The following is a 22,052-nucleotide window of genomic DNA, read 5'->3' on the forward strand; positions in this document are numbered from 1 at the left end:
TGTATGCTTGGGACTTGTTGTGGTAACAAATCCCTTTGTCCTACACCCTCATCCTTTTTTTTTTCCTTCCAGAAAAACCTAATTACTTTATCAAGGAACTTTCAGATGTGAAAATTGAAGAAAGTGGAAGTGCACTTTTTACATGTCAGAGCGAGAAAGCCGCATCCTTCGTCATATGGAGGAAAGGCATTGCTGAGCTCAGGCCTGGCAGGAAATACGAGATGGCACAGAAAGGACGAGACCTGCAGCTGAGCATAAAAAATCTGGAGAAAAGTGACAGTGACGTGTACACCTGTGACATTGGTGATGCCCAGTCCAGAGCCAAGCTGGTTGTACAAGGTATGTGTGAGAGCCATATGACTGCGCATCCTGTTTCTCCACTACCAAGACATTATCCTGGTAGAATTTGTACATTTATGGCAGGTCTTTGGGGCTGCAGCTGTCTGGCCTGAATAGCGGTTCACAAGCCATGCACAGAGCAAGCTGCACGGAAAGGGAAAGAACTACCGACTAGAGCAGTGCCATTGAGAACTTTATGTATCATTTAAAAACCAAAAATGCTGATGTACGGTGAGGCTGGTGACCCAGAAATCAGTGTGAACTTTCTATCTCTGACCTTTCTGAGTTACAAATAGTCCTCCAGAGTTCTAGGCAAAAATTCCCTTATGCTGCATTCTGGGTAGTTGTCACGGTTTAAACAAAAATCTACCTGTGTCCGTGACAGGGGGGCCACAGGCAAGCGAGGTGCTAGAAGGAGCTGAACCTCTGTCCCAACTACTTCAGAAGCAGCCCAAACCCCCTCGTACATGGCTAAGATCTCCTTCTCAGTTGGAGTGTAGCACTCCTCAGACCCTTTATATGCTCGACTCCAAAGTCCCGGGGGTTGGCCTTGGGTTTCTCCTAAAGCTCTTTGCCACAAACTCCAGGTGGGACCTTTCTCTCCAGCAGCAGTGTAGAGGATGTTCTTTACATCCTGTCCTGTCCGTACTGGCCCCAAGGCCACGGCACGGGCTATCTCTTGTTTTCTCTGCTCAAAAGCCTGCTGCTGCTCAGGACCCCATGAGAAATTATTCTTCTTCTGTGTTACCTGATAGAGGGGGCTCACTATGTGGCTGTAGTTTGGGACATGCATTCTCCAAAAGCCCACTACTCCCAGAAAAGATTGGGTCTCTGTCTTGTTGGTGGGAGGAGACATAGCAGTGATTTTTTCAGTCACATCTGCTGGGATGTGTCGATGCCCATCTTGCCATTTTACACCTAAGAACTGGATTTCCTGGGCAGACCCCTTCACCTTGCTGCGCTTAATGGCAAAACCAGCTTGCAAAAGAATTTGGATTATCTGTTTTCTTTTCTTGAAAATCTCTGCTGCTGTATGGCCCCACACGACAATATCATCAATATACTGCAAGTGTTCGGGAGCAGTAAAATTATTCATGCTTTATATGACGTTATGATGTGGAATACTGATAGAAAAATTACAAAATTATTAAACCATGACACCCTGGTATTTTTCTTTTTTTTTTTCTTAAATATTTTCCTTTTTACTATTTAAATGTTATGGGCACATCTTATAGAAACACAAGGCTGTTTACAAAGAAGTGCATGCTGTGTTGCTGTATGATGAGCAAGATACATCTATTCTTCATCTAGCAGGAATAGTTGCTGAGCCTTAAGAACAGTTTCAGAAAGCTTTGGGAATTTGGGTGTTTTCCTTGTTTCTGCAACACAAAATGAAAATTTACGCTGTATACAAAGAAAAGGGGAGTCCGAACTTGTACGTTAAATTTGAAGGAGATCAATCTGGGGTAATATTTTAAAAAAAAAAAAAAAAAAAAAAAAAAGAGAGTGTGGTCATCAAATACTATAAAATATATTAGCTGTTACTAGAATGCCACTTATCTTCCCCCCATACAAATCACTGTCGTGTTGTATGTGAATTTGTGAGGTGGGTTTTGAAGCTGAAATTAAAAACTTCTTGTATGGCTGTCTTCATAGTGGCTATCCAGACTATCTGTAGAAATAACAGCTATTATGTAGTCAGCTATTCACCAGTTTTAACTGATTATAAATTACGTTTCAGGGTGGAGAACAAAGCATAGTGCCTGACACCTGTGTTGATCCTGAGGGCATTCTTGATTCTGTGCATTATGATGTCATGGATATTAAAGAGCAAGCTGAGGCAGCACATAGTTCCATTGTATCCCTGGGGGACCCGAAGGAAGATACTGGCTGGTTTGAAAAGCAGCTGGAGAAAACTAACTTTGAACTGATGGAGACCAAAGAAGAGCTGACAGAGAAAAACACCAAACTACTTAAAACTGAAGAAGAGCTGATGCAGAAGAACAAAGGTGAGTTATGCGATGTGAAAGGTAGAAGACAGAAATAGTTCATTAATCTAAAAGAGAAATAACCAGTTTGAGTAGGAATGAGAGGAGATGTTCTACCTTTGGAACCATAGCCTGTAGATAAGTGATAGTTTGTTCCTTGTGTATATTCAGGTTCAGCAATTCCACGGTTTTTGGTTATTTCTTTTCTTTTTTCCCCCCTCTCCTTTAAACTGCAACTAGCAGCTTTATGCTTTCGTAAGTATGGGGTTAAATGTCTATATCTTGATTTTTACTTTTATATTGTAATCTCTACTCTTCCTTATGTCTTGTTGATGCAATGTTTTCGTTCCAAGAAATATAGAAAACTTTTGAATCACTCCCAATAAGTGAAGACCACATGCAAATTAATTAATCTGTTCAAAAGCTACCTAAACATTAGAATATCTGGAAACATTGATTACTTACTAAACTATTTATTGGCTACTTATGTAATACAACCTTTTCTGTGTGTTACAGACTTTTAAATGCAGGTGATTAAATTGGATGAGTCTGTTGAGCAACTTAAAGAAGAAACTGAGGTAACTTTATCAAGAAGATGTTGTGTAAAATTGTTTTAATACCAACTTGTGGTGGCTTAAAATGCTATGGATGCTCAGGATATCTCCACGTTCTATGCAGTCCATAAAACTTTATCCTGACTAATGTACCACGAGCTACTGAATATGTGAAGACTAGCTTGATTAAGTATGTGTGCATACCACTTCTGGTGGTTTTTGTTCATTTTTTGATGTTTGGTAGCCTGAAGTAGCTCTGAAAACATTTATAGTTAATTCTGTCACTCAGATCTCTAACCTTGTAAGCTTAGCAACTTGACCCTTCTTAGTCTTTGACTGTCTGCATCACTGCAACTTAGTATTTCCATGGTATTAAAGCTGACTGTGATGAGTAGTCATGTCCTCACCTATTACTTCTTCCAAGAACAAGGCTCCAACTCTATCTGTGAGATTGTGTGGCCTGAACACTTCTGAGGTATTTCTTTTCATAAGCTACTAAAGATGAATAATCAGTCCTTGGCAGTGCCAGCATGGCTTAACAATCGTCATCTTATAAGTAAGGAAGCTTCACTTGTGGTCAAGGACACAATCTAAAATATGCGTGACAGAGCTGACTAAGCTTTAAGGTTGGATTATATCTGTCACGATGAAAGTGATTTTAGCAGCTTAGCAGAAGTGTGATGTGATGAACTTGTATGAGAGCTGACCATTTGCTCTTTGACCATGTTTGTAATTTTGTTGACTTCTTGGAAACAGGAAATTCTTTGATAAACTGGTAAACTCTTGATTGTGTGCAAGTCTTTTACTTTGTAACCTGCTAGGCTCTTGCTTTCCCTTGTATACTCTACCGAGTATTGCACTTGTCATTATCTGAAGGTGTACTTGTTCTGTCTGCTATTGAGATTTGTAACTGATGTCTATAGAGTCACTGGGTAAATATTTTAGCTGTATGGTTTTGTGTAAATATTTGCCTACAGAAGATTACTGAGACTTAAGTGCTCCTTTTGTTAAGCTTCAATGTAACTGATCTTATATCAATACAGGAAAAGACTACCTACCATTTAACTACCATTAAAGCAGAACCGGCAGAAGAGAACACTAATAAAGGAACTGAAAGCAGCCAATTTTCAGTGCTTTCAGTTAAAGCACTGAAACAAGAGAAAACTGAGTTGGAAGTGGGAAGAAAGCACAGTATTGATGAAGATAAGCCTACTGTGGAAGAGCCACCTCCAAAGAAAGGTACAGTTTCTTCCATTGTTGAACAGGGTGTCTTCCAAAACAATAAATTGCTTCCTATTCCGGATAGGAAGCAAAAGGCTGTGAAGCGCGTACCTTATGGTATAAGGAGAAAAGCCACCGTGTTAAACTGTAAATAGAAGTAACTGTTATATAAATATCCCTTTTTCAGAAGGTCCTATGCTGTTCATTTTTGAATGCTTAGGATTAAAAGTTTTTTGCACTATTTTTTTTCCTTTTTGCTGCTTTTTCCTCATCTGTTGATGCACTTGCAGATTTGGTAATAGTTTTAAAGCAGTTTCTTTAGGATTGTTTCAACTGCTGTTGCTGATCTTCTGAGTAGCATCAGCTGCTCAAGTGCTTTTTTTTGTTTGTTTGTTTTGTTTTTCCTGAAGCAACTATCAAAATAGTTGATGACCTGCTAATTGCTCGCTCATGGGCAATATTTGAGCAAAATGGTTTGGATAAGCTCTGATGCATTTAACTTCACTTCTGGGCACAGCTGAGCATCAGTGTTCCTAGAATTACGGAAGGCATATACAATGTAGAAGGGAAAATCTAAAACTTAGCTGTAGTCCCTTCCTTTCTTGTATTCCTCTTGCAAAATATGTGCAAGGGAGAAAGTCAAGGCCTTCTTTGGATGAGATGCTGTTCTTGGATGATTTGTCCCTGCTGCCTTTATTTGGCATAAATATTGAATCCTAATGTGACCACTGAATGGCATCACATATAAGCATCTTACCAGAGACTGAGGGAGGGATGTGGACTCCTCCATACTCCAAATAGTAGTGGGTTTGTTCTAATCATATGACCAAAGCTCTCATTTAAAAATTAATGACAGCAATGCTCCACATAGGAATTAAAATGGGTAGCTGATAGTCACAATGTCAGCATGAAGTTTTCGGTTAAGAAGTACTGAGTATTCAATCATGTTAAAATTTTCTTCTATTTGTGAGTATTAATAGCGTCCAATTTCAAAAAACTCTTAATATATATTCTTTAGCTATGTTAAATATACACAGTAGAACAATGAGCACAGGTATGTTGTGCTGGTTCTTTTGTAGAATTAGTTATATAATTAGCACGAGCAAAAGTGTTTTAGGAGATGCTAGGTTATCTCAGCTTCAAGTTCAGAGTATTTACACCATTCTCTGAGCTTTTAGGTCTTGTTTCCTATGCTCTGTAATAATGCTTTTTCCCTACTTCCTGTGTAAGGAGCTTCTAGACTGAACATTACACATCTTCTCCCTAGTCTTATTTATCTTGCTTTAGTGCTTGCTTGTTGTTTTCAGCATAAAGTGTTTAGATTACTTATAAATCATATTCCCCTCACTAGTGTTGCTGGGAGCAGCAATCAAAACCAAAACCTGGTTTGGGGTGGAATATGCCACTGCTGTTTCTTCAGTATGACTTTTAAATCAGTTGAGGGCTGTATATAAAACTCCTTAGATGAGTTAAGAGGCTGTTTCCATGCAGTACATGTGAATCTGTATGTAATGCAGGCTGCACGTGGGCGCTATAAAATTCTGCATTTCTGTAGTTGTAGTAATAAAAGGACTGTACAAGAATCACCATGGAATATATTGTTGTGGTGACCCAATCCCTAGTAAGTCTTGACTTATATTTATTTTTCTAATACTTAAAGTATGCATATTATGGAATGGACATAACTGGATTCTAAAGCAATGATGAAATACAGCAGAAGTCGCTTTTGATAGAAAGAAAATGCATGTGATTTTAGCTAATTGCTCACCAGTTAAAGAAAAAAACAGCCCCAAGCTAATGGAATATTTATGGAAACTTGAATCTGCAAATTTGTACAACTTTATGAGTGAACTTTATATGCAAAAGAGTAAGTGTGGACAGAAGTAGGAATCCTCATATTTTGTTTAGAGATCAACTGAATAAGAGAGACAGATATCAACACTTAAGTGATCAACTTGTCCAGGGTTTTATCTTTCTTTTGAAAGTAAGAGGACTGTGAGTTGGAATGAAATTTCTTAGAGAACTGTTTATCTACCATTTAGATGTAGATGGAGTGATTCCTGGCTGCCTTATAGGGATTGCTGAAGCAGGGAAGATAGAAAGAATATAGCTGTGAATTATCTATCTCGTTCCCATGTTTCTTAGATCTAATAAGATTTTCTACTGGTGTGGAGTGGAAGGTTTGAGTAGTGCCATGGTAAAAGTGTTCTTCCAGACTGAAAACCTTTTGCTGTTAATTCTGTATAGAAATCTGAGGCACCTGATTACGTGTCCAGAGGACTTTAATTCCTTCACTAGTATCAAATACTATGTGATGTGAGGGTATGGCTTGCATATTACGACAGTTTTTCACTTAGAAGTTGCTACTTGGTGTTGTGAACTGCTATGTAATAATGATTTTAATCAATCTGAGCTACATTCCTTTTCCCTTTTGTTTGTTTGTTTGTTTGTTTGTTTTACAGTAGTTGTAAATGAGAGAAAGAAAAAGAACACTGTAGAGCAAAAGAAAATTGAACACATGAAACAAAAGTGCTCCGCGTACCGAAAGGAAGTACTAGCACTGAGGGAAAGAACTGAAATCTTGGAACATCATTTAACTGTGCTTGAAGAACAATGCAGAAGAGAAAAAAATAAAAAAGAAGATTTCAGTAAGCAGGTAACAAGCCTGCGTATTGAGCTTTCTTTTTCTGAAGAAACAGCTGATGTCCTCCGTGAACAAATTCTGCAGGGTCAAGCTGACTGTCGGGAAATTGCTGCTGAACTGGATGAACAGAAATCTATAAATATGACACTAGAAGACAAAAATGCCCAACTAACTAACAACATAGAAGTTGCCAAAGAATATATAATTGATAAAGTGTCACAAGTAAAAGAAATGCGGACCAAATTAGATGAATTATACAAATGTCACTTAGAGTTTCACGCCATTGGTACTGACTTTGTCAGTGTAAAGGATTCCTCAGACTCTGAAAAAGATGAGACAGGGACATCTCAAATTAGTTCTGCATGCATTCAGTCACAGACTTCTTCCATCTCAGATCTTGTGCAGGACCTCTCCTTTAACTATAGTCTTGAAAGGATTTGGGAAGTATGCAGAAGTATTGTTGATGTTTCCTCACAAAAAAGTCAGCACATCAAAGCACTGCTTCAAGACAATGAAAACCTAAAGGCGGGACTGAATAATGCTGAAAATCATAATCGTCAACTTGTAATGAAGCTATGTGAGATTACAACTCACACTAGTCAGGAAGATGATCTTGTGAATCAGTTACATGAGCAAATAGAAAAGAAAACTCAGGACTTTGAAGAAAAGACTGCAGAAGATCAGAGAGTGATTGCACAATTTCAGGAGGAAGTTGCCAACTGTGAGGAAAAAATAAGAGAGCTTGAATATCGCCTGGAGGCTTACAAGACAATGGAAGACAATGTGTCAAAACTCAATGAATTACTTAAAGAAAAAGAATCTATTATTGTTAATCTGGAGACAGTTACAGCAACTCTGCAGGAGAAGTCTGCAAATGCAGACAAAAAGGTTGAAGAGTTAAGTAGCAAAGAAGCAAATCTGATTCAAGAAGTTATGCAGCTTAAAAACAGCTTGGAGCAGATGAAACACTCTCTTTGGGAAAAGGAAAAGTGTGAAATGGAGAAAGTGCAACGTATAGAATTGTAAGTAACCACTGAGTTAACTTAGAGCCCTTTGAGAATGAACTAGAGTTAAAAATAGTTAATGGGAACATCCCTTCAACTTAATGCATCTGCATGCTTATCAATGGCCAAACTACTACTTTAGGGTGCTTTGGTATGCTACTTGAGTTCCAAGGGAAAACAGGAGTGTGCAAGGAAATAAAGAATAATATGGGGATTTCTGGTGGTTTTGTTGTATATCCCTCAGAATAGCATCTGAATAATTTATTGCTTCAGAATCTGATTATGAGAAGCAAGCTGAAATTCAAAAGTAATTGTTTAAATCTTGTCACTGGTCTAGATAGATTTAAGAGTCTATTTACAAATAGAAACCAACAGGCAGGGCATGGATTAAGCTGTAATTGCTGTTTCCATGAGATGTGTAACAATAATGTTCTTTGTCTCTTTATTTTTAACATAAGGCTAGAAAATATTCTTTCTGAGAGTTCTGCCCTTGTACTGAATTTGAAAAAAGATTTGCAGAGGAAAGAAGAAGAGTATGCAGATCTAAAAGACAAACATTCTGATGCCAAGAAACAAATTCAGCAAGTACAAAGCGAGGTTTGTAACTCCAAAGCCTAAAACCTAAGTCTTGTGAAAAAACGCTGATAACTGGGAAGAAGAATGCTATTTACTTGAAGAGAAATAGACTAATTTCCAGAGGCTCTTTAATATAAGCATGTATATTTTTTTTCTTCAATTTCAGCTTCAGTGATGTTAATAGTTAAAATTTAATTATTAAACAAGTAGATATTTTAAAACCCATTTTGCAGGATCTTAGTCTGAAAGTTTATTGGGTGTGCTTGGGGTGGAAAATTGAAGCTTAAAAATGAATTCATGTCTTCCTTGGTAACCTTGCACTTGCTGTCGTTTTCCTACTCAGCACTTGTTTGTGAATTCCTCTTTATTTAACAAAGAAGTATTTGGCCAGGTTGGATTACAGAAGTCTTTTAATGAACCGTGAGCTGTGCTTACATTACAGGTGTCCACGATGCGTTCTGTGGAGGAATCCCTCAGGAACAGGATGGATGAACTTGAAAGGATTAATAACCAGTTTAAGGATGAGCTGGATTATAAAGACTATACTATCCAACAACTTAAACAGGTATTTTTCTTGCTTTTAATTTTTATTAAATGAATGATGCAGGTTTTCCAAGCAACAGGGAAAAGGTGAAAAAAAAAAATTGGAGCAAAATGAAAGTGGCCAACTGAAATTAGCGGTAGACCATGAAAGATATTCAAATAATTAGTCACTACAGAGCACTGGCAGATTGCTTTAAATACAATAATCTGCATAGTAAATACATATGTAATACATCCATGTAACCTGATCTTGTTGAGTGACATCACGATATGTTAATTGAAATGTCTTACCATAAACTCTTTTTATCAGCTTGAGTCCTTATTTATGCTATATGAAAAACTTATTAATTCTAGGCTGTCTTAAAGATTCTGCTTGTTTCTACTGTGTATGCTTTTCTTTCATCATGAAATATAGGAGCTGGAGGAAAAGGACCATAATCTTCAAAAGTGGCGTGATGAGAGAGATCAGTTAGTTGAAGCTTTGGAAAAACAGCTCAAAACTTTGGCTTCTAATGCCATACAAAAAGAGACAGAAATAGCAGAACTGAGACAATCTGCCTTAAAGGATTCAAGCAAGGTCAGCTCTCCTTTCCTCCTACCTGATTAGCTACCCATAAATTCTGTAAGACTCCTGTACCTGCTCTTTGTATTCTGGGTGTGGTTCTGTTCTTGAACAATGTCGTATTGACATCATGTGCAAGTAACCAAAAATAGCACCAGCTTTTATTTTTGTTCTTCAGAAACAGAATTTCTGTTAATTACTAAAATTTCAATTTTTTCAGTAGTTCAGATAAGCAGATGTCAGTTTGATGCTTATGATCCTACAATCAGACTGGACATCTGTAGCTTTTTCTGATAATTCACAGCATTTCCGGATCCCAAGCTAGGCTCAATACTCAGACAGTAGTTCTGTCTCAGGTTTCTTACTTTCTTTGCTTTCTCTGAGGTAGTATCTACAGTGGCATGAAAAGACAGAAGGGGACGTGGAGAGAGATTAAGGGAAGCATCAAAAAGCAGAGGGGGGGATGATCTCTGGAAGTTGCATTTCTTATTTCAACATCCAGCTTTTAATCAGGATAGCCAATCTAAGCCGTAGCATAGAATTTCAGAAGCTAAACAGAAGACTAAATGAGTTGTGCTCTTTTGAGAATGTTTGGATTCACTTTCTCTGAGAAGATGTTCTCATAGCAAAACTTCCCCTACAACTGCCGACTTTCTCACAGTACCGAGGATTTGGGAACAAATAAAAGCTCGGGTTATTATATCTTAAGAAAGATGAAGGCTGAAGCACATAAGTAAAATAGAAGAATCAAAATATATTGTATTACAACTTCCCAGGCAATTCTGTGACTACTGCACTTGTAACAGTGACCGTACAAATCCGTGAAATGTTACTGTTCTTGAATAGTTAAGTGTTGTAGCCTGCAATTCTAAAACTGATGCTACTAAGTAATTGCAATACTGCTTGTGTGTGTTAATTCCTTTTGCCAATCCCACAACTCAGCAGTTTTTACTGTTTATTAGGATAATGCAACTGTGATAGAAGAGTTAAGAAAAGAACTGGCTGACAAAGATGACTTTATAAAGGAATTAAGATAAGCACACGATAATACACTAAAGCTTCTCTTCTCAACTATTCAATGTGCAATATCCTTCCCTCCAAATCATTACACAGTACAGCCATGACACGCTCTGGGGACAGACTGACTTGCCCTTTGGTTAGCTTATGGAATTTAATAGGAAGAGCTCATAAGCATGTAAGATTCCCATTCAGGTATACACATAAGGATAAGACACTGCTTCTTTCGTGTGACCACACAATTACAGGAAGTCCCAAGCTAGCTTCAAAACTAGAACAAAAACCAACCATTTTCTCGTCACTTGCAGAGGGTGAATTAAAAGCCATGACAGATTTTGTATTTTTCGTGTTCTCACTTTTCACAAAATCCTGGGAAAATAAGACAAGTTTCAGCCATGATTCTTTTGGAAAGAACAACTGATGTCACAAAAGTGAACACTTTTAACACTTTTGCTAATAGTAGGGAAGTATCTGCTAGTGGTAACTATTCCACTGTAAATCAGATAATAAATAAGCATTCAATTATAAAAACAGGACATTAAGATATCAGTATTAGACATCTGATGATGGAACAACAAAGTCAGAACTTGAATAGTTGAGAAGAGAAGCTTTAGTGTATTATCGTGTGCTTTTGTAAGTGAAGCCCTTGTATTAAACTAAGGTTCATATCATTAATATGCATGGCAGTTATTAAAAACAGATGTTCACATGTGATAGCAGTATCCTTGGCATGGTCAGAGTATGAGTAGTAGATTTTTCCCATCTGTTGTCTTCTGTTTTGTATGTTTGTTTATTTTATGTAATTAGAACAGCTTATGTAAGAAACAACTCCACCGCTTGGGAGCTACTTTTAAAGAAACTACTGCCTTATTAAGAAACTTTAAGAAACGTATGCCTTGAAATAGCTGAGATTTTGACAACTCCCTAAAGGGTATAAAATTGTCTACATTACTTGCCGTTGTGGTATCATCAGCATAATGAACAGAGGTGTCAGTAGTAAAGCTCAAAATGTCAACTTAAAATAACGTTGAACTAAAATGAAGTTTAAACAATGCTCTTGTTTCACATGTTCACATCTCTGTTGAACAGAAATCCGGAAAAGACTACTTCCTGAGAAAGCGAGTACATGCTTCAAGACTGACTAAAAAGAAGGATGAAACACTGCAAAAAGTTGGAGATTTTATTCAAAGCTCTCCTTCTATTATACACTCTAAAGGTTGGTGTAGAATAAGTTTTATTCCATGTTTTCTAGACATTGTAGAATGGCTTGTTTCTGCTGTAGGCTATTAATGTATGTTTTCTTAGACTTGTCTGCCATGTTAAGTTGTCCTTTGATTTATGAAGTAAATGCATTTATTCGTCTCTTCAGAGATTCATTATTACATTTGTGAAAACCTACAAGTATACAGAGAAAGTTGGTTCTGTCTTGTGCTTCTGTCAGCACGAAAGTTAGGCCTGTTGTTTAACTCCTGCTGAAGTTTCTGACTTCCAACGACTTCTGAGCCATGATTGTCTTTCATACTCCATTTTAATGCGTGCTTTAAGCTGCCATACCTGAAGCTATAAACTGTTTCAGCTATAGAAGCAATAAAGAACCTCGATGAACAAATACAATTTCTGAGTATTTTCACTTAAATTTTATGTGTCATTTATAAACCAAGTTTGTTACGAAGCTTTTTTTGCATTCAGTGATTTAAAGACTCACAAAACCAGTAAGTTGATTGGTTTATGTATCAAAACAAATTTCTTCTAGCCAAGAAGCTGATGTCAGCAGTAAGTTCTCCTAAATCAAACGAACCTGAAAGTCTCGAAGAAGGAGAGACCAAGCCAAAACGATCCAAAAGGAAGCTGTATTCCACTGTCGTTTCTGGCCCTCTAGATATACCTGCTTCTTCGGTAAGCGATTATACTGTAGTCTTGGCTTAAAATAAACTACTAAGGAGTCCAAACAGACTGGAGGTTTCATCTATTTGCAGGAGGAGGTTGAAAGTACTGAGGTATTTCTTTATTCTACCAAGTCATTCTTGTTGGTCTTCCTGCTGTTCTGTTTTAGTTTGTCCTCAAAGATCTCTGTGTTTGGCTAGCTTACAGTTTACTAAGTAGGTGATGTAGCAATCACGGAGATGTCTTCTAATTTGGAATCATAGATAATTTCAGTGTGTCGAAGTGGGATTATTCTACTACACGCTTTTCTAGAGCACAACTTAGACAGCTTTTTAGGTATGCTTAAACTATGATCTCCTGTCTAAGCCAACTTGCAAGGATCTGATGTGCCAGTTTCATGACTCTGTCAGCAGCTATTGTGCTAAGAACATTCTTGCTCTGTTGGAACTGCATCTTTTAATTATATTAGAGTCCTTTTTCTGTTCAGCATAGTGATCATTTGCCCATACTGTAATATCCCTCTGAGTTTTTTGATGATTTGACGAATGATAGGGGCAGAAAAAATGTTATTTTTTTTTGTTAGAGGATGAAGAAGATGAGACAATTTCTTCTCTCACTGTAGTTCTGAGAACATGGAACTGAACCGAGAACTGAAATTCTGGGCAAGTCATAGCTACAGGGATTGAGGCTAAAAATGTTTTCTGAACGCTTCATGTTTCACAAAACAAGTATTATAATACTCTTTTGAAAACAAGTATTTCAAAATGAAAGCTGCCTTCAGGCTTTCCTCAGATGTGTGTGCTTTTTTAAGATAAACAGGATTTTGTACATTCTCCATATTTGTTCCTTGTGATTAAGCTGCATTAAAATGATCTCGGTATCCCATAGTTTTCTGAATAAAATATAATAAGCAAATGCCATTCTGAAATCCATTTAGGGGAAGAAATATGTTTGCGTGGGTCAAGAAGAGCTTGTCAGTCTTGTGTGAAAAGATGAGTAACTTTTGAAATGTTTTCTTCAGGAATCTGAGGAACAAAAGAAGGAAAGTGATCATCTGATCATCAAGCGACGGCTGAGATCCAGAACAGCTAAAAAACCTTGAAGAAGCGTGTTTGTTTCCCTTTCTCAGGACATACTTTTATCGTAGTATTAAAACTGGTTGTTAATAAACAGTAACAGTTACTCCGTTGTGTTCTTAAATTTGTATATAGGTGTTTGTTGCAGAACGGCAGGAGAAAAGCAGACGACCACACCTGTCATTGACATATGATCAGCGAATCTCATTTATTCCTTGGCTGCGTGTACCTTTATAATACGGATAATTAGCTCATACATATTGCAACATATCTCTGTTTCGTTCGATTTGTTGGCCTCAATTATATTATATTGTGTTATCTTGTATTTCGATATCATATTTAGTAAAGTAAGTTTTTCCTCCTTAGATTGCCGCTGTTTTATCCCATTCCCCTTTTCCCCCTCCTTTCCGGGCCCCGGGGGGGGGGGCCCACGGGGTGGCTTCCCCTGTCACAGGCATAGGTAAATCTAAGTAACCCGTGACACCATCCAAAGCCAATCTTCCCTCTTTCTGCCTGAAACTGTTTCCCCTCCTCCTATCCCAAGTGACCCTGCTAACAGCTTTAGAAAGCCTTCATGCAGCATGAAAACGTGCCTGTGAGCAAACAAGCAGAGAGAGCAGCAAGGATTGCTGTTGCACTGCGTCACGCCGCTCACTGCCCTCTCCTCCCTTACAGGTTTCAAATGGAATTGGTCCCCAAACTGCCGCCCCTGATACACCGCAAGTCCTCCAGGAGCTTCTCTGGGGCACGGAAGCCAAAAAAAGATGAGACTTTGCCACCTCTTTCCAAGGGCAGGAAAGGTAAAGTGGCTTCCAGCTCCTTTCCACGGCACAGGCAACCAACTGGAGGTGGGCAGTCTCTTGCTGACCATCATCCCAGGGCTCTCACTTGTTTCAAACCTTCCTGCCGGCTCAGCATGGCTTCTTCCCCTTAGATAATGGTTGGCCTGTCCAAAAGGGAAGTGCTGGGTGTGACATACCCCCATCCCTGGCTATGGCAGGAGGATGTGGGGATCTCAGGCCCTGCCCTCCCCCAGTGGAAGGGCAGGGACCCCAAAAGTCATTCTGCTGCCTTCTTGTCACCAGCCAGGTCCTCTTTCCCATAGCCAACGTCCCTCCTGCAGCCCCAAAACAGAGCTGAGCTGCAGAAAGGAGGCCCTCCTGTTCATATGCTCCCTTCAAATACTACAAGGCCGCAGTGAGGTCTCCCTGAAGCCTTCTTTTCTCCAAGCAAAACAAGCCCAGTTCCCTCAACCTGTCCTCGTAGGAAAGGTGCTCCAGCCCTCTGATCATCTTCGTTGCCGCCCTTAGCATTATTTGCATTTCTCTTTTGCCTTCCTAAAAAACACACCTGCTTCCGAGCACATTTCATCCCACTGTTAGGCCTTGTAAGAAGCACTATGGCAAGTCCACATGCAGAAAACACTGTCATTCCATTCAGTAACAGAGAAACCATTCTGCCCTTGCTCATGACTCTCGTCCCTGTTTCCTCCTGAACTGGGCAGTGTTTGTGGGCAATGAAAGAAATCCCCATATTCCAGAAAATAAAGACAAATAAGAAATAGGCAGAAAAGCGGCACTAATACTTTGTCACTGGTGGGAATCTCCACAGAATGTGCTGTGCTGAAGGTGTGAGGTTAAGGGATCACCACTCTCAAGATAAAAGTCATAGCATGGAAGATTTAGCGATGGCGTGCTGACTAGAAGGAATAAACAACACTTACCTTGTATCTTATTCATTTTCTCTCTCTTATCATCGGATATCTTATCCTCATCTACGTAGCTCTGAGGTTGGCCAAAGCCTGTTGCCATGAGCTTTGCTAAACGCAGCAGTGCTGTGGCTCAGAGGTATTACACTGGCACATCGCAAAGGAGAACTCCATAACCCAAGTGTAGAGGGAAGAAGAAAGGGGAACTGTTACAATTAATTACCTCCTCTAAATTGGTAACTGTAGGCTTCTTGTCACACACTCGTGCCTTAAAGCAGAACACCACAGATGTTGACAACCATGACAGGGATTTCTGCATACAAGCAACCACTCAAGGCTGAGCACACTCTCCTGTCTCTTTGCCATTCCTAGAAAGACCCAAAAGAGCTCAGTGTTCTCTTGCTGTTAGTTTACATCCTCCAAGCATTTCCAAAGGCACGCTGCTCTGTAGAAAAAGCTGAGCTGTCCAGAAAGTTTGTTCAGGAAGAATGCAGCAGTATCAGTGCACGTCATCCTGGGGGACCTGAATGCATTTGTTAAGAGAACAGGGAAAGTAGAGCTAAGAGAGCAAAAAACCAGGCACTAGCACTGCTGCCCACAGGGGCAGGCTTTTCTGTCCTGTCTGTATTTATTTGTTTTTCTCTTCAGCCTGCTTTCCTTCCAGTGCTGACAGTCATGGGGAACTCCTAGTTGTGTCAAGGAAAATGAATGCCACAGCACACATTCCTTCTTGATGTATAGCGGGTGCTGGTGATAGCAGAGCCCCTGTTCTCTGTGAGCAACTTGTGCTTAGCCTGCATTCGTTGATCTCTGATCTGCTAACCTTGTGAGAAGATGAAACAGAGCATCCAGCTACTTCACTGGGATTGTGGTTTGCACTGCTTTGACTTTAGTCCTGCAGGCCAGTGATGGACAAGGCAGAGGTGTTGGGATACTGAGAGAAGTGTTTGTGTTTGGAACTCTGCATTTTTTTATTTTTATTTTTTTCTTAACCATCACTGGGGACTGCTTCAGTTTAGCAGAGGAGCCTTAGTGGCGTGGTTGCCTCAGGTGTACCTGATCTCATGATGGTATGTGGCCTTTTGGCAGAGTTTGGGAACTGACCCCTCAAAACAGTGTTTAGAACTAGTTGCAGGTGATAGCAAGGCTAATCCAGTAAGGTTTTGATGAATCTGTCACAGAAGAGTTACCTGTCCTTATGAGCATGGCTGGTGTGTGGTGTATGTTGATGCGACCTTCCTCCTTCTGTGTTTGATGAAGTAGATGCTTTTTGGTAGGGACGTTAAGGCTTTGGATGTGATAAGTTGGAATCCTATTGTGAGCCCAAATTCAGCAAACAGTTACTGCTTAACAGGGGCCTCAGGCATATGTTTTAAGTTTCTCTGTTTCCTGTAGGACTTAAAAACATGTTTATAGCTTTGCGGAGTATATATGGCACAAGGTGTGCTTGAGTATCTTGTGTTCTCTTTGGCAAGGACGTAATAAAAACCAGTCCTGGATGTTTGGTGAGGGAGCAGTGTTGAGAGGGGCGAGCCAAGTGGTGGTAGGAGTCCTGAGCCACCTAGTTTCTGTGCCTCTGTGTGGAGCTTTGTGCTTTGGAAATGCCCAGATTAGCTTTGGCTAAGCCTCTGAGCTTCTGGATGCTTCTCATAACCAGCTCAAACCTCTCAAAAGCTTGAGGATTGTCCATCGCTAATTTTCAAATGAATTGCATGGGGAAATGAAGATAAAAACCAAAACCCTCAAGTAGAAGTACTTGTTATTTTAAGAATAGAAAGGATAATGAATATGCCAGTAGTGTTTGATTGTTATGGAGGAGCACAAAGTAGTGGCCAGGAGATAGGAGAAATAAGGAGGAATGTCTCTTGGTTCTTTTCTCTAGGATCTTCAGGAACTGTTGATAAACGTAAAGATGGGTAATACACACATAAAGAATGATAGTGGTTTTAAGGGTTGGAAAAATATTGTGAAGCACCCGTGTTTCGCCCCAGATTAAAAGATTTGGAACTCTCCCAGAGTAGAGAACAGTTTGTCTGATTTCCATTTTGCTGAGCAGTTCAGGCCATCAGAGAGGACTTGCTGGCCTCTGGACAAAGGGAGAGTGTGAAGGAGAGGAGGAAATAAAGATGTTAAGATCTGTGAAGAAGGATGAATGGCAATGGTTGTTTGTCACCTTACTGCCCTTCTTGTCTCCCTAGAGCCCAGCTGACTTCCTGGGATTGCTGAATAGCTGCCTCTCGCTGCCTTTTGCTGCCTCCTACCTATCAGACTAAAAACCAGTGGTGTAAAACTGAGTGTGAATTTAGTGGGGTAAGTCCTTGAGTAATCGTTATTTCCGTAAAAGGCATTGGATGTCTCAGGATGGAAGTCCAGGTACCTGCCCAAGTGTATTACAGCAGTCATGGAATTTCTATTTCAGAGACTTTTTCAAAGCCCTTCAGATGGAAAGGCAAAGGGATGTGCAACTTTGGAGTAGTAAATGGTGCATATCAAAATGTAAAGAGGGCTAATTAATGTAAACAGACTCCAGTCATGTCGGTGTATAGCTTTCTTTAGGAGGGTACTCAGGAATTCTTTTCTGACAATGAGTGATAGTGTCCCAACTCCAGGTGCGTGCTCAGCTTGGAAATGCATGCACATAGCTTTTGCTTGGCCAGCTGCTTTGAATGCATCGCACTACATCATCTTGTCTTGACCTCTTTGCTCCCTCCATCAAAAGTTTTGCTCGGTCTAGACTCGTTGCAGGTGCTCACTGTGTTATCTTGACCCACGTGAGATCAATACAGAGATGAATACAGAAAATTAAGTAGGGTTGTGCAGCACTAATTTGAACGTCTTAGGGGAATGATCATGCTTAGGATAGGGTATCTTCCACACTGCTGATTGTCATCGTCGCCCACCCTTTGTGGGACTCAGACTTGTAGAACTAGCTCTTTGAAGAGAGGGCTCCCAAGGTATTAACCCATGTAAACTTCAGAGTACCAGGTTGTGTGATGGCATTTATGGGGCAGAGCCCACAGGGAATATGCCTCTGTGTCACTCAGTCTTGTGATGACACAGCGCCCGCTGCAGCCTGGGGTCAGTGGGACTGCAGGCACAGCGGCATGGAAGCTGAGCCAGCCACAGCCTGGTGCGTGCTGTGCAAGTTGCCCTGCCTGGTGCTGGGCTTAGTGCTGCCCTGTGCTGATGAAGGCAGCCTCGGAGTGGTGTGGGGCAGCACTTTTTGCAGCTCCCTGCCAATCAGGACCCCGACCAGCAGCAGGTTACTTGTGTGAGCAGGGGCGTGGGGGGGAGCCCATTTCACTTGCTGTTACAGCCTCAGAGAAATGTGGTTATTTTTAAAATGAAGCTTCTGACTGCCTGAGGACTCGTGTCATTCTCACATCCCACTTTAGTGGATCCTGTCATGTGACTTGAAAGCACAGGCTGAGAGTGCAGGCTTATTGGATTTCATTTGATCTTTCCTGACGACAGGAACCAATGGGTGGCTTCCAGAATAGTTCAAGATGTCTCTGTTAAGAGCGAGTTTTACTACACGTAACTGGAACACCAAGCTCTTGATATTGTGCTGGTGATTAAAGCATTCTTTCCAATCAGCTGAAGAAATAGGCTTAGGAACACAGAGCATAATTCCTAGCTGCAGTAGATGATAGTGTAGCTTGAAGAAGTGTTCCCGTGGCGGCTCAGGTAGTTTAGATCTTAGTAGCATCTGGTAGTCTAAAGTGTGACTAATTCAGCTGATGTACTTCTCTTTGTATTTTTGGCTCTTCATTGTTGGTGGGTAATTTCAGCAACCAGCCCAGCAAAGACTACTGGTTGGCAGATAGGCTTCTGTACTTAGCCTTGGAAGGCAGAAGGATGCAGAGAGTAACATTTTGCAGAGTGCAGAGTGATTATAGAAACTGCAGAAGGTCAGCTTTGATAGGGATCATAGAGTCATAGAATTGCTCAGGTTGGAAAAGACCTTAAAGATGGTCAAGTCCAACCATAACCTGACCAAACGTACCCTAAACCTGACAACCTGCTGCCAAATCATGTCCCTGAGCACCACATCCAAATGGTTCTTAAACACATGCAGGGGTGGTGACTCAACCACCTGCTTGGTTTTTCCTTTGAGGAGCAAGCTGTCAGAGATGTCACTGCAGGAGCTGGTGCGGAAGCTGGACAGAGGTGTGTACTTGGTTTTCAAGAAGTTGCAGGGCCTAAGAATCTGCCTGGAGAAAGTGATTGTGGGGAAGCCAGAGACACTGCAAGTTCCATCACAGCTGCCACAAGGACTGTGGTGTTAAATCTCATAGAATCATAGAATTGCTCAGGTTGGAAAAGGCATTAAGGATCATCAAGTCCACCCACAACCTAACCGTACTAGCCTAACTCTAACAGCCCTCCACTACACTTTGTCTCTGAGCACCCCATCAAAATGATTTTGATGATACCTTTTGCATACCCCTTTTACCTTTGCCTTTTCTTCTATGTCACTTACCTTTTGCCTTTCCTCTGTTGAATTTGCCCTCAGGTTTTTGCTTTTCGCACTGCCATTTGCTTTTGCCCTTTGCCTTTGAATTTTGCATTTTGCTTTTGGTGTTTTCCTTTTGTCCTATGTCATTTGCCGTTTTCCTTTACCTTTGGCATTAGCTTTTTCACTTTACCTTTTGCATTTCCCTTTTGCCTTTGTCTTTTGTCCTCTGCAATTTTCCTTTTGCCTTTGCCTTTTGCTTTTTCTTTTGCCTTTGTTGTTATGCACTGTCTTTAGCCATAGCCATTTGCATTGACAAGTTGCCTTTGCATTTTCAGTTTTCCTTTTGGCTTTTGCCTTTGCCTTCTCTCCTGTGCCATTTGCCTTTTTCCTTTGCTTTGTCATTTTGCCATTTTCAGTTCCCTTTTGCCTTTGCCTTTTGTACTAACTGTCCCACTTAGCTTTTGCCTTTGCCTTTTGGAATCTGCCACTTACCTTTTGTCTGTGCATTTTTCTTTTGCCTTTCGCCTTTTCCTTTATGCTTTGTCTTTTGCTCTTTCCATTAGCTTTTACCCGTTGTCTTTGCATTTTCAGTTTTTATTTTGTCATTTCCCGTTGCCTTCTGTCGTATGCAATTTGCCTTTTCCTTTACTCTTTCAATTTTCCTTTTTCATTTCCCTATTGCCTTGGCCTTTTGATCTATGCCACGTACCATTTTCCTTTTGTTTATTGCCTTTTACCTATTGCATTTTACATTTGTCTTTGCCTTTTGCATACATATTACATTTTCCCGTTGGCCTTGGTGGGTGCATCTGCCCTTGTGTTTTGTATTTTCCCTTTGCCTTTTGCCTCAGCCCTTGGCTTTTGACCTTCCGTTTGCCCGTTGCCTTTTTCTTTTGCCCTTGCCTTATAGCTTTGCCGTTGCATTTTGTCTTTTCCCTCTGCCATTTGCTTTGGCCTGTTGCATTTGCCTGTTGCCTTTGCCTTTGGCAGTTTGCTTTTGCTTTTGCCTTTGCCTTTGCCTTGTGTCCTATGCCATTTTGTTTTGCCATTGCCTTTACCGTTGCCTTTTGCCCTTTTTATTTTTCATGTCTTGCTTTGCTGCTCCGTCTATGTTGCCATGGATTGCTTTTGAGTTTTGTTTTTTTTTTTTCATATCTGTGGATTCCTTTATTTTTTTTTCCTTTTCCAGTCTTGGCATTCTTTTATCCTTCACTATGCGGTATTCCTTTTTGTTACTCAGTATTTCAAGCCATTTTGCTTTCTTTACCTTGGCTTCTTAGTTCTTCAGCTTTCATTTCTCTTTTTTGTTTTATCTTTGCTCTTTAGTTTTTCTTTTGAATCTTTACCTGCCCTTGTTTTTGAGTGTTCTTTGTTTCTTTCCAGTGCTCAGCACTGGTGAGCTTTTTTATTGTTTCTTTGATATGGACTCTTTGCTTTGACATGATCTTGTGTTCAGGTGATTTGCTTTACTCTTGCATTTCTAGACCTTGTTTTGCTTTGCTCTGTTTTCCTTCCATGTTTCGTTTTCCCCTGTTTGATTTTTTATAGTGCTCCTTTTACTTTACTTTCCATGGTCCTTGTTTCATTATTGTTGCCTCTTTGTCTTTCCTGTTCCTTTATTTTCCTTAATGATTTTTGATATTGTTTTTCTTTCGTTTCCTCTTTGTGTGTCCTGCCATTCTGTCTCCTGCCAGTATGTGTTTCCTGCTATTGCGTGTTTGTCTCCTGCCAGTGTGTTTTTTCTTTCTGTCTTATAATACTTCTCTGTTTACTCTCATGGCTGCTTAAATCCATCCCTTACCTCCTTCTTGGCATGACTGCAGATGCTTTGCATTCCTACAAAGATATGTTTTGTTCTAAATGTCATCCGGAGACCCAATCTGGGCTTGTCACCCTGATGTAGCATCTCTGGTTGAGGCAGCAGCATGCCCTGTAGCTACCCATTCCTCCTCCCTGGCATGGATGTATTACTTTTTGTGTCCTCGAGACTCTGTTTGCATGTCTGCATTCTGTCTTTGATACTACTTTTCCCTAGTGCTTTCCCTTCGTACATTTCCTCACAGTTTTTCCTCATTGATTTTTCTTAGTGTTGTTGCTTATTGTTTTTCCGTACTGTTGTGTTTTTTTTATTTTATTTTTTCTTTTTTTTTTTTGTTTGTGTTTGTTACCTGCCAGTGTATGCCTCCGGTCAGTTCGTGTCTCCTGCCAGTGCTTGTGTCCTGCTACTTTATGTTTCCTGCCTGTGTTCCTCTCCTTCCAGTCTGTTTTTTTTTTTTCTTTCTTTCTTTCTCTCTTTTCTTTTTCTTTTCCTCTTGTCACTTCTGAGATTCATTTCCCAGTATCTAGCCTTACCTTCTCTGGTGGAGGTAGCAGCATGCCCTGTAGCTACCTATTCCTCTTCCCTTGTATTGTTGGTGATATCTTAGCCTTTTTCTGGCTCTGTTGTCATCTCTGCATCACCATGGGAGTGCATTCTT

General features: G+C 40.1%; 2 protein-coding genes across 2 annotated transcripts in view; both read left to right on the top strand.

The window, feature by feature from the left end:
* LOC146755661 (obscurin-like) overlaps positions 1 to 2,347 on the top strand; it is a 100,055-nt gene extending 97,708 nt beyond the window's left edge. Inside the window, exons 5-6 of the mRNA XM_085525355.1 lie at positions 73 to 339; positions 2,081 to 2,347. Coding sequence (XP_085381481.1) covers positions 73 to 339; positions 2,081 to 2,106 — 293 coding nt within the window. The 3' untranslated portion in view covers positions 2,107 to 2,347. The remainder of the gene's footprint in view (positions 1 to 72; positions 340 to 2,080) is intronic.
* A 494-nt stretch (positions 2,348 to 2,841) lies between these two features.
* LOC146755662 (uncharacterized) lies at positions 2,842 to 8,383 on the top strand. The gene is made up of 4 exons (XM_085525319.1): positions 2,842 to 2,905; positions 3,925 to 4,120; positions 6,565 to 7,768; positions 8,209 to 8,383. The coding sequence occupies exons 1-4, from the start codon at positions 2,852 to 2,854 to the stop codon at positions 8,366 to 8,368; spliced, it is 1,614 nt and encodes a 537-aa protein (XP_085381445.1). The 5' UTR covers positions 2,842 to 2,851; the 3' UTR covers positions 8,369 to 8,383.
* Positions 8,384 to 22,052: the final 13,669 nt, after the last annotated feature.

This window comes from Coturnix japonica, chromosome 31 (genome assembly GCF_054131305.1).
Source record: "Coturnix japonica strain WE chromosome 31, WE-NBRP24, whole genome shotgun sequence".
NCBI lineage: Eukaryota > Metazoa > Chordata > Aves > Galliformes > Phasianidae > Coturnix > Coturnix japonica.

Coding starts and splice junctions, on each gene's coding strand:
- LOC146755662 (XM_085525319.1), top strand. CDS start 2,852: ATGCAGGTGATTAAATTGGATGAGTCTGTTGAGCAACTTAAAGAAGAA. Junction 2,906..3,924: donor AACTTAAAGAAGAAACTGAG/GTAACTTTATCA, acceptor ATATCAATACAG/GAAAAGACTACCTACCATTT. Junction 4,121..6,564: donor AGAGCCACCTCCAAAGAAAG/GTACAGTTTCTT, acceptor TTTGTTTTACAG/TAGTTGTAAATGAGAGAAAG.